This window comes from Leucoraja erinacea, chromosome 26 (assembly GCF_028641065.1).
Source record: "Leucoraja erinacea ecotype New England chromosome 26, Leri_hhj_1, whole genome shotgun sequence".
NCBI lineage: Eukaryota > Metazoa > Chordata > Chondrichthyes > Rajiformes > Rajidae > Leucoraja > Leucoraja erinaceus.
In genome coordinates, this window is record NC_073402.1 from 6,244,230 (window position 1) to 6,257,016 (window position 12,787).

At 44.0% G+C, this 12,787-nt stretch overlaps 1 protein-coding gene across 1 annotated transcript in view; it reads right to left on the reverse strand.

Annotated features, from left to right (window-relative positions):
• Window positions 1-12,787, reverse strand: part of LOC129709609 (ephrin type-A receptor 7) — a 488,630-nt gene that overhangs the window by 106,405 nt on the left and 369,438 nt on the right. Inside the window, 1 exon segment of the mRNA XM_055656065.1 lies at window positions 558-682. Coding sequence (XP_055512040.1) covers window positions 558-682 — 125 coding nt within the window.

The following is a 12,787-nucleotide window of genomic DNA, read 5'->3' on the forward strand; positions in this document are numbered from 1 at the left end:
TTGGCGATTTTTTCGGCGACTACTGGCACCGGTATTAGGTCACCGAAACATTTGCGGCGTGACGTGGCGTGACGACGTGTTTTTTCAAGTGTCGCAATATTTTCTTTTTATCGCCGCTGGATTTTGATCTGGATTTGGATTTCAAAATCTTTTGGCGACACTGATATGACGCTGGCAGTTGCCGAAAAAAGCGCCAAGTGGTACAGGCCCTCAAGGCTGATCCAGAAGATCAAGATGCTTGGGATTAACGGTGATTTGGTCGAATGGATTAAAAAATGGCTTCTGATGGAAGACAGAGGGTTGTGGTGGAAGGACAATGTTCAGGCTGAAGTCTGTGACCAGTGGAGTTCCACAGAGATCTGCGCTGGGAGATTGGGCACAGGGAGAATGTGCAAACTCCACACAGACAGCATCCAAGGTCAGGATTAAACCCAGGTCTCTGGTGCTGTGTGGCAGAAGCTCTGCCAGCTGCGGCGCTGTGCCGCCATTCAAAGTTTTTGAGAAAAAAATCCTACTTCCCCGTCATATTTCCCACTACCCAAAACGTTATTGATCACCTTTTCATAAAACTTGATCTCGTATTGTGTGCCGTTGTCAGTGGAGAAGTCCGGTTCTTGCCACGCCAAGGTGATACTCTTCTGTTCTATGTGCTCAGCCCTGATATCAGCCACTTGCATGTTGCCTGAGAATGGGAGCAGACAAATAAATAGATTAGCAACATGAAGCACAGTGCCCTCCATAATGTTTGGGACAAAGATCCATCATTTATTTATTTGCCTCTGTACTCCACAATTTGAGATTTGTAATAGAAAAAAATCACATGTGGTTAAAGTGCACATTGTCAGATTTTATTAAAGGCCATTTTTACACATTTAGGTTTCACCATGTATAAATTACAGCTGTGTTTATACATAGTCCCCCCATTTCAGGGCACAATAATGTTTGGGACACATGGCTTCACATGCATTTGTAATTGCTCAGGTGTGTTTAATTGCCTCCTTTATGCAGGTTTAAGAGAGCTCTCAGCACCTAGTCTTTCTTCCAGTCTTTCCATCGCCTTTGGACACTTTTATTGCTGTTTATCAACATGAGGACCTAAGTTGTGCCAATGAAAGTCAAAGAAGCCATTATGAGACGGAGAAACAAGAATAAAACTGTTAGAGACATCAGCCAAACCTTAGACTTACCAAAATCAACTGTTTGGAACATCATTAAGAAGAAAGAGATCACTGATGAGTTTACTAATCACAAAGGGACTGGCTGGCCAAGGAAGACCTCCACAGCTGATGACAGAAGAATTCTCTCTATAATAAAGAAAAATCCCCAAACACCTGTCCGACAGATCAGAAATACTCTTCAGGAGTCACTGGATTTGTCAATGACCACTGTTCGCAGAAGACTTCATGAACAGAAATACAGAGACTACACTGCAAGATGCAAACCACTGGTTAGCTGCAAATATAGGATGGCCATGTTACAGTTTGCCAAGATGTATTAAAAGAGCAAACACAGTTCTGGAAAAAGTTCTTGTGGACAGATGAGATGAAGATTAACATATCAGAGTGATGGCAGGAACAAAGTATGGAGGAGAGAAGGAACTGCCCAAGATCCAAAGCATACCACCCCATCTGTGAAACATGGTGGTGGGGGTGTTAAGGCCTGGGCATGTTTGGCTGCTGAAGTACTGACTCACTTATCTTCATTAATGATACAACTGCTGATGGTAGTAGCATAATGAATTCTGAAGTGTAGAGACACATCCTATCTGTCAAGTTCAAATAAATGCCTCAAAACTCATTGGCTGGCGGTTCATTCTACAGCAAGACAATAATCCCAAACATACTGCTAAAGCAACAAACAGAGTTTTTCAAAGCTAGAAAATGGTCAATTCTTGAATGGCCAAGTCAATCACCCGATCTGAACCCAATTGAGCATGCCTTTTATATGCTGAAGAGAAAACTGAAGGGGACTAGCCCCCAAAACAAGCTTAAACCAGGTCTGGCAGAGCATCAGCAGAGAAGACACCCAGCAACTGGTGATGTCCATGAATCGCAGACTTCAAGCATTCATTGCATGCAAAGGATATGCAACAAAATACTAAACATGACTACTTTCATTTACATGACATTGCTGTGTCCCAAACATTATGTTGCCCTGAAACGGGGGGACTATGTATAAACACTGCTGTAATTTCTACATGGTGAAACCAAAATGTATAAAAATGGCCTTTAGTAATTTGGGATAACCGTATTTTAAGTAGAAATCTATTCTACTTTACTCATTGACCTTCTTGAGTTCTGAGACTTTATGCTTTAGAGAGACACGTGAAAACTGGCCCAACTAGTCCACACCGATCAGCGATCGCCACATACACCAACACTAACACTATCCTACACACTAAGGACAATGACAATTTTATCTGAGCCAATCAACTTGCAAACCTGCAATGTCTTTGGCCTGTGGGAGGAAACTGGAGCATTCAGAGAATGCGGTCACAGAGAGAACGTAGAAACTGCACAAACCCACTCACAGTCAGAATCAAACCTGAGTCTCTAGCGCTGTAAGGCATCAACTTTACTGCTGCACCATCATGTATCAGGACTAAAGTGTGATGGATTGATCCATTGACTCTTGAAGGTCATTAGATTAGTGGTCCATTGGGAGGTGGGTCAATGATTGCACTTCACTAAAGTAACTGCATGGGCTATTTAGTCTGATTCACACCTGGCTCATTTCTTCCGCTGTCGTAGACATAACTATTGTCACACTACTGAAGAGAGAAATAAATGCGGGCAATTTTCACCTTATAGCGTTGTTCACGAAGGAACTGCAGATGCTGGAGAATCGAAGGTAGACAACGTTGCTGGAGAAACTCACGAGTGCAGCAGCATCTATGAAGCAAAGGAAATAGGCGACGTTTCGGAGTGAAACCTTCGGTTTCGGGCCGGAACGTTGCCTATTTCTTTCACTTCATAGATGCTGCCGCACCCGCTGAGTTTCTCCAGCAATTCTTTCACCTTATAGCATTCCATTCATGCATTTTTCAACCAATGGCATTGTGTCATTGGGGCAAGTGTCCTCAATTTACAAATCTATTTTTCACTATAACAAAACAGCACCCATTCTTTCCCACACAGGAAGACCCTGGTTCAAATTGCCTACAATGGCATAGCAATGGTCAAGAAAGCACGTCAACGCCTCTAATTCCTTAGGAAGCCAAGGAAGTTCAGCAAACTGCATTTCGTTGTCTCTGTACTGTACACTGACAATGACAATTAAAGTTGAATCTGAATCTGAATCTGATGTCTCCAACGACTGTCACCAGCTTGTCCAGATATGCCGCAGAAAGCATTTTATCCCGATGCATCACAGCTTGGTTTGGGAACAGCTCCATCCAACACCTCAAGGAATTGCAGAGCCATAGACATAGCCCAGACCGTCGCACAAACCAATCTCCCTTCCATTGACTCCAGGTACACTTCATGCTGGCTTGGCAAGGCCCCCAGCATAATCAAGGACTCATCTCACCCTAGTCACTCCCTCTTCTCCCCCCCCATCTGATCATAGGTTCCAAGGTTTGAGAATGCATAACCCCCAATGCATTCCCCACAGTTTCTTCCCAGCTGTTCTCAGGCAACTAAATCATCCACTCACCAGCCAGAGTACGGTCCAGACCTACCATCTACCTCATTGGATACGTTTGATCTATCTTCAATCGGACTTTACTGGACTTTATCTTCCACTAAATAATATACCCATTATCTATATAAATGCATAACAATAATAAGCTAAACTAAATCAACTCCTCAGAAGTGTTTTGCACCTATTTCTAATTAGAGCACTGGCTTTATAAAAGCTATTGTAACCTAATATGTATTCTTAAACGCAGAGACATAGGAGTTGGGCACGGAAGAGCTATTAGGGAAGCTAAATGCCATCAGAATTACATAAATTAAAGCTAAATCTTTTCATAAGAGCAATAAAATCACAATAAACTGAATTCCTCAAAATCTATATGAATCGTTAAGCTAGTTGATGTGATGTACCCAATTTGACGCTGTTACACTGTTGCATTTTGTTCAGCAGATTTATTTGGAGGGATTTGTAGGAATGTTGTTTCCAGTGTCCCCATCACAGTGCTCCTGAGTACTTTACAACCAAATTATTTCTGAACTGCAGTCAAGTTAAAATGAACAAAATGCAGCAAATAGTTTGTGGACAAGGAGATTCTCAAATAGCAATGTAATCACGAAAAAGTAATCACTCTTAGCAATGTTGCTTGACAGATAAATATTGGCTCAGGCATTTGGGATAATTCTTTTTGTCAATACAGTGTAATGCCGTGAGTGTCGCACATCCATCTGCAATGACAGTCAAGGTCTGAGTTTAACATCCCATCTGAAACTCACCATCACTGACACTGTGGCACTGAGTGCAACTGGTGAGTAGATGACGGGGTCCTTAGACCTACAATGTCATGTCTACGAGGATATCACAGTCACTATCCATGTCCCCCAGATATGCTGCCCGTCCTGTTGAGTTACTCCAGCGCTTCATGTTTTACTTTGGAACGAATATCAGCTGAAGGACACAAAGTGCTGGAGTAACTTCTTGGAAGAAACTGTCCCTGAATCTGGAAGTATACTCAGAGGTGTCAGGAGAACCAACCTCTTTAGTCAGAGGGTGGTAATCTGTGGAATTCTTTGCCACAGAAGGCTGTGCAGGCCAAGTCAGTGGATATTTTTAAGGCAGAGATCGATAGATTCTTGATCAGTGCAGGTGTCAGAGTTTATGGGGAGAAGGCAGGAGAATGGGGTTAAGAGGGAGAGGATAGATCAGCCGTGATTGAATGGTGGAGTAGACTTGATGGGCCGAGTGGCCTAATTCTACTACTAATACTTATGAACTTATGACCTTGTATATGATATACTGAAGATAGACACAATGTGCTGAAGTAATTCAGTGGGTCAGGCAGCATCTATGGAGAAAAGGAAGAAGTGCCATTTCGGGCCGGGACCCTTCTTCAGATTGAAAGTAGGGGGTTAGGGGTGGGAGGTGAAGAGTGGGAATAATCAAATTACCTCAGGCAAGGTGTTGCCAGGCAGGTCCATTGTTGGCTAGGGAAGGTGTGATTTCAGGTCAAGTCAAGTCAAGTCAGATTTATTCGTCACGTGCACATAAAGTGCAGTGAAATGAATTTGCCAGCAGTGGTACAATAAAAATACACAATACACAATAAAAATGTAACACACACATCCACCGCAGCATTCATTACTGTGGTGGAAGGCACAAAGTTTGGTCAATCCTCCTCCATTTTTCCCCGTGGTCGGGACCACAACCCTCTCCGCAGTCGCCGGTGCGGGCGGCCAGATATGCAGACAAGGTAAGTCCTGAATCGGTGCTTCCCTACCGGAGACCGCGGCTTCAAGATGGTGTAACAGAAACAATGCGGAGAATTGCAGAACTGGTGAAACATCCAGAGGAGAGAAAGGGGGCAAGTAGGGAGGGGGTAGGGTAGGGGAATGTGAGATGAAGTTACTTAAAATTAGAGTATTCAATGTTTATACCACCGAGTTGCAAGCTACCCAAGCGGAATATGAGGTGCTGTTCCTCCATTTTGTGTGTGGCCTCACTCTGGCAATGGAGGAGGCCCAGGAAAGAATGATCAGGGTGGGAGTGGGAATGGGAAATGGTCGACAACTGAGAGATCCCATAGGCCTTGGAGGACCGAGCATAAGTGTTCAACAAAACGGTCGGCGAGTCTACTATTGGTCTCGGCGATACACAGGAGCCCACATCGGGAACACTGGGTGACGTAGATGAGGTTAGAGGAGGTTTATGTGAACCTCTGAAGAAGGGTCCCCACCTGAATCGTCACCAATCGATCTTCTCCAGAGATGAACTCCCACTGAGTTAAACTCTAGCAGTTTGTGTCCTTTAGCTGATATTTTTTCCAAAGTAAAACATAAAGTCAACGGGACAGGCAGCATCTCCGAAGGGCATGGATCGTGGCTGTGGTAACCTGGTAAATGTTTTATTGCACATTTTCACACTACTGATATAATGTCGGGGAATGTGTATGTAAATGTATACATGAGTGCGTAGGCATGCATTATTGTGCAGGAGAGTGAGAAATACCAAGAGGTGCAAAAAAATAGTAAGAAACCAGAAACAGTTTAGTTTAGTTTAATTTAGCTTAGTTTATTGTATGGTCACGTGTACTGAGGGACAGTGGAAAGTTTTTGTTGCATACAAACCAGTCAGCAGAAAGGCAAAACATGATTACAATCAAGCCATCCACAGTGTACAGATACATGATCAAGGAATGATGTATAGTGCAAGGTAAAGTCGAGTAACATCTGGTTAGAGATAGTCCGAGGGTCTCCAAAGAGGTGGATAGTAGATCAGGACTGCTCTCTAGTTGTAGATCGGTTGGTTCCGTTGCCTTGTAACAGCTGGAAAGAAAGCGCCCCATAATCTGGAGATGTGTGTTTTTTTCAATTCTGTACCTCTTGCTTGATGGGAGAGGGGAGAAGAGGGTGTGACAAGGGGGTAACTCATCGCACCTGCTCCATTTTGCAAGGAAACACAATGTCCACTTTGAACTGAACATGAGTAATACTGAATATTGTCAGATGGTATTTTGCAGTTCTGTTCTATCACGTACATAGGCAGGAGTGCCATTAATAATAACTTTCCTTGCACTTTTCCATTTTCAGGAATTACTCAAAATTGAGTTTATTCAATGCCACCATATCCATAATCCCTTATTGACAAAGGTTTTGGAGTACCTTTACCAGACAGCTCAACAGTACAAGAGCTTGGCCTACAAGTGTCTATTGTGATTTAGGAAGGCTATTTGCCTGGCTGTTGTTCACACGCCTCTAAAAGTTTAATACAATTCTAGTTTAATCCCCATATTTTTACTTGTTGAAACTTTTAATATTTTGTCAGAATCAAACCTGAAATTATATATGACGGACAAGACACTGCAGTTGCTGGAGCCTCGAGCAAAACGCAAAGTGCTCGAGGAACTTGGAGGTTTGGATGCATCTGGGGAAGGGATGGACAGGGAGCATATTCCCAAGATGTGGATGGGCAGATATAAACTGAAGACTAATATGTACAGAGAAATTAAGTGCCAACCTGCATTTTATAACTTTATGTTCAAGAAGGAACTGCAGATGCTGGAAGATCGAAGGTACACAAAATTGCTGGAGAACTCAGCGGGTACAGCAGCATCTATGGAGCGAAGAAAATAGGTGACGTTTCGGGCCGAAACCCTTCTTCAGACTGATGGGGGGTGGGAGGGGACAAGGAAGGAAAAAGGGGAGGAGGAGGAGCCCGAGGGCGGGGGGATGGGAGGAGACAGCTCGAGGGTTGAGGAAGGGGAGGAGACAGCAAGGGCTAGCAAAATTGGGAGAATTCAACATTCATGCCATCAGGATGCAAGCTGCCCAGGCGGAATATGAGGTGCTGTTCCTCCAATTTCCGATGTTGCTCACTCTGGCAATGGAGGAGACCCAGGACAGAGAGGTCAGATTGGGAATGGGAGGGGCAGTTGAAGTGCTGAGCCACCGGGAGTTCAGGTAGGTTATTGCGGACTGAGCGGAGGTGTTCGGCGAAACGATCGCCCAACCGCCGCTTAGTCTCCCCGATGTAAATCAGCTGACATCTAGAGCAGCGGATGCAGTAGATGGGGTTGGAGGAGATACAGGTGAACCTTTGTCGCACCTGGAACGACTGCTTGGGAACTTGAATGGAGTCGAGGGGGGAGGTGAAGGGACAGGTGTTGCATTTCTTGCGGTTGCAACGGAAAGTGCCCGGGGAGGGTGTGGTACGGGAGGGAAGAATTGACAAGGGAGTTGCAGAGGGAGCGGTCTTTGCGGAAGGCAGACATGGGGGGAGATGGGAAGATGTGGCGAGTGGTGGGGTCACGTTGGAGGTGGCGGAAATGGCGGAGGATTATGTGTTGTAATTGCCGGCTGGTGGGGTGAAAGGTGAGGACCAGGGGTACTCTGCCCTTGTTGAAAGTGCGGGGATGGGGAGAGAGAGCAGATTTGCGGGGTATGGAAGAGACCCTGGTGCGAGCCTCATCTATGGTGGCGGAGGGGAATCCCCGTTCCCTGAAGAACGAGGACATTTCCGATGCCCTGGTATGGTCGTTCCAGGTGCGACAAAGGTTCACCTGTATCTCCTCCAACCTCATCTACTGCATCCGCTGCTCTAGATGTCAGCTGATTTACATCCCGGAGACTAAGCGGCGGTTGGGCGATCGTTTCGCCGAACACCTCCGCTCGGTCCGCAATAACCTACCTGAACTCCCGGTGGCTCAGCACTTCAACTCCCCCTCCCATTCCCAATCCAACCTCTCTGTCCTGGGTCTCCTCCATTGCCAGAGTGAGCAACACCGGAAATTGGAGGAACAGCACCTCATATTCCGCCTGGGTTGCTTGCGTCCGGTTGGCATGAATGTTGAATTCTCCCAATTTTGCTAGCCCTTGCTGTCTCCTCCCCTTCCTTAACCCTCGAGCTGCCTCCTCCCACCCCCCCGCCCTCAGGCTCCTCCTCCTCCCCTTTTTCCTTCCTTCTCCCCTCCCACCCCCCAATCAGTCTGAAGAAGGGTTTCGGCCCGAAACATCGCCTATTTTCTTCGCTCCATAGATGCTGCTGCACCCGCTGAGTTTCTCCAGCAATTTTGTGTACCTTTTATAACTTTATATAAGTTTTATAACTTATATAAAGATTTTTATATCATCTTTCAAATTTTCTGGTACAGATGAAGAACCCTCTCTACTGCTACACAACTATTAAAATTATGATTATTTTAATGTTAGACACACAATGCTGGAGTAACTCAGCAGGACAGGCAGCATCTCTGGAGAGAAGGAATCCTTTAGCTGATATTCTTTCCAAAATATTATTTCCAAGATACCTTTCCAAGATATATTCTTTCTCTTGAGAGAAGGAATCTCTCCAGAGATGCTGCCTGTCCCGCTGAGTTACTCCAGCATTGTGCGTCTATCTTTGGTTTAAACCAGCAGCTGCAGTTCCTTCATACACGTTTTAATGTTAGTACATGCCTAAGTTTATTAATCTCGCAGGAATCAGGTGGAAATAAAAGTAATGAAACTGATTAGAGTAAGTAATGAAGAATAAGGAGAAATATTTCATTCAAATATGAGGTATGCAATTATAGAATCATAAATGATCTTAAATGGAAATAATCATTTTAGTGATGCTGGCTCAAAGAAACTGAACTATCCTATCAACAACTAGAAACCTCATTGGAGACCCTTGGGCTATCTTTAATCTGATTTTATTGGACTTTACCTTGCACTACTATACATTATCCGCTTTATCCTGTATGTACACTGTGGACAACTCGATTGTAATCATGTATAGCCTTTCCATTAACTGTATACCATGTAACAAAAAACTTTTTTACTGTACCTCAGTCCATGTGATAATAAACCAAACTAAACTAAACAAATGTAGTCACAATAAGATTCATGGCATAGACATAGATTTCAGTTTCACTCTGTTGAGCTTTGGAATTAAAAGTCCATAACAGTAAACTACATACTTTAGAGATAAAGCCCTATGGCCCACCAAGTCCACGCCGATCAATGATCATCCCGTACACTAGCACTATCCTACACACCATGGACAATTTACAATTTTACCAAACCAATTAATCTACAGACCTGTAGGTCTTTTGAATGTAAACCCACACAGGTCATGGGGAGAACATACAAACTCTGTACAAACATCACCCATACCACTGGTGCTGTAAGGCAGCAATGCTTCCACTGCGCCACTGTAGAATAGAATAGAATAGAATGCATTTTTTTGTCATTCAAACCTAGGTTTGAACGAAATATCATTTCTACAGTTTTTTACATTACAAACACAATCCAAGACCCACACTAAACACAGTTTACATAAACATCCATCACAGTGAGTCTCCAACATCTCCTCACTGTGATGGAAGGCAAAGTCTTTATCTCTTCCCTTTGTTCCTTCTCCCGTGGTCCAGCAGTCCAACTGCAGTGTCGAGGCGAACTGGGGCTCCGATGTTAAAGCCCCCGGCGGGCGATGGTAAGTCCTGAGGCCGTTTAAGCCACGCCGGGCGATGTTAGGCCCCGGCTCCATGTCCTTAAACCCGCGATTCCAGCGGGAGAAGTCGCCGTTGTGGAGCTCGGAAAAACGGTCTCCCACCAGGGACTTGGAGCTCCCGATGTTCCCGTCCACCGGGTCTGCGGCCGGTGCCTCCGAACTCCAAAAGTCGGGTCGCAGCCGCACGCCACCACAGCTCTTCCCGCTCCGAAGTTGGCCAGCTCCGCGATGTCAGTTCCGCAGGCTCTGCAACTGGAGCCCTCAGGTTAGTCCCGGCCGGAGGTCACCGCCGGCTCCACGATGTTAGGCCCAACGACATCCGAGACCCGACAGGGAATAGTCGGGTCCCCGCACAGGGTAGAGATTAACGGTTTCCCCCACAGCACCCCCCCACCACCCCCCACATATACACAGCTAAAAAATAATAATAAAAACTAACTCAAGACATACATTTAACAAAACAAAAATAAAAATAGACAGACGACTGTAGTCGAGCCGCTGCCGTTAGGAGCCGCCACTAACAAAACCACCTCCATGGTTCATGTTGCACTCTTGAACTTCAACATCAACAAGGCTGAGCCTCCAGAAAAGCTGAAACATGCAGAACATTTGAAATAAACTTTCCTGATCTTGGACTACAAAAACGTATTTTTACCCTATCAAATATTTTTGATCTATACTGCGTGCTGTAATATTGTAATTCTGGGATGAACTGAAGATTTCCATCATAACAGGAGAAGCTAAGAGACAAATCATTGGCAGGTCATCAGAGAGAACTGTTAGATAACGTTACAGGGATCTTTTACATTTACATCAGAGAGAAGGCAAGGCCATAGTTTAACATCTTATTGAAGGAGGGTTGAACTAAATGTGATCCGGAATGAAAAGCTGTTTCAGATGATAGAGAAATACCACCCACACTGGGGCAAGGAAAAATAACCTCAAATTCAGCTTAGAGAAAACCTCGTATCAATGGTTTGCAAAATGACAAAATGCTAAATCTCTTTGTAAATTTGTGGTTTACGCTGGTAAGATTTATGGTTGGTATTATGTTATAATTGCCGGGTTGTTTTCAGTCTGAAAGATTGCTAGATAAAGATGACCAAGGTCTGTCTAATCACACCAATCAATCTCTATCAATTAGTCCAGGCAAGATCCAAGGGATATCCCAGCGGGACACCAGCTTTGGGCAGCGCGGGTCCAAAGTCACTTGTTTTCCCATTACATTTGCAACATCTCATGTGTCCAATTACCCACAAAATATTATTCAATGAGCGACATTTACACTTGAATGAGTCAACACTGTCTGCTTCCACCATTTTACCATTGACTCTCTGAAATATTGCCGTGATAGGTATTTGCCGATTAATTTACTTATAGCTTTCCAGTTGGACACAGAAGTACGCCGACTGTGTTTGATCTCGCTGGGTGAAGTATGCACTCCGATAGATTCTTTGGTTTCATGCACAGTTACACTACTCTACAGCTTATAAAACATGGATTGCACACAGCCTTCAGGCTTCGTGAAGCACTTCATACTGTTCTATTGAACTTTAATAGCCATGTTGAAAGCAAGTCCTTATTCAATGATATTCAGTGGCAAACATTCTCTAGAATACATACTGTAGCTAGTGTCTATTAGTCAAGTACAAAAAATAAGTCTATCTAACATACTAGGACAATTACAACTGAGAGTAAGTGACCCTTTTAACAAAGTGACACATCTGAGATGTACAATAAGTGGAGGGGGAGTTAGAATGGTGGAGGGTGGGAGAGGTGAGTGAAAGTTCGGATGGAATTTGGTGAGGGTGGTTGATTATTGGGAAATCAGCGTGAGTTGTAATTATGAAATTGTGAGGGATGAACAATATAAATCATACACATGTACTTATTGTACTTGTGTGTGGGCTAATTGTATTCAAGTATAGTATTATCTGATCTAATTGGCTAGCACACAACCAACGTTTTTCACTGTTTCTAGATAATAATAAACCAATAACAATAACAATAATGCTCCACTCTACCTGTGTCAACGATGCAGACCCTACTTTGTTCTGTACCTTCCTGTACCTCTAGTTTCCCCCTCCCTGACTCTTAGTCTGATGAAGGTTCTCGACCTGAAACGTCACCTGTTCCTTTCTTCCAGAGATGCTGCCTGACCTACAGAGTTACTGCAGTGTCTACCTCCGGTGTAAACCAGCATCTGCAGCTCTGTCTAACAGAATAACAATACCAGATCAGTTTTCACAGAGGGTTGAAATGCTGGGCTCATTGAAGGTGGAGGGTCCTCCTTTGCGTTCAAACCACTCACACATCACTTCATCTGCTGCCAACATGGATTACAAAGGGAAAACTTGCTTAAACGGAATTACTTTGTTTCTTAGAATGTCTCATTGACCATTTCTTCCCCCTGCGGACATTTATTTCCCCAAATCTGATTCTTTACGAAACAAAGGTGATTGTTTTGAGGCTGGTGAAGATTAGGTGTAAATTATTAATATTTTTGCTTCCCATAAAACACTGAATTTCTACTTCTATCCACGCAACCTTCTTAAAAACAACCGAGACAGGAACTGGCAGCATCCATATAAATACAAGAACGTTTCAAAAAGTTTAGTTTAATTTAGTTTAGTTTAGAGATACAGTGCAGAAACAGGCCCTTCAGCCC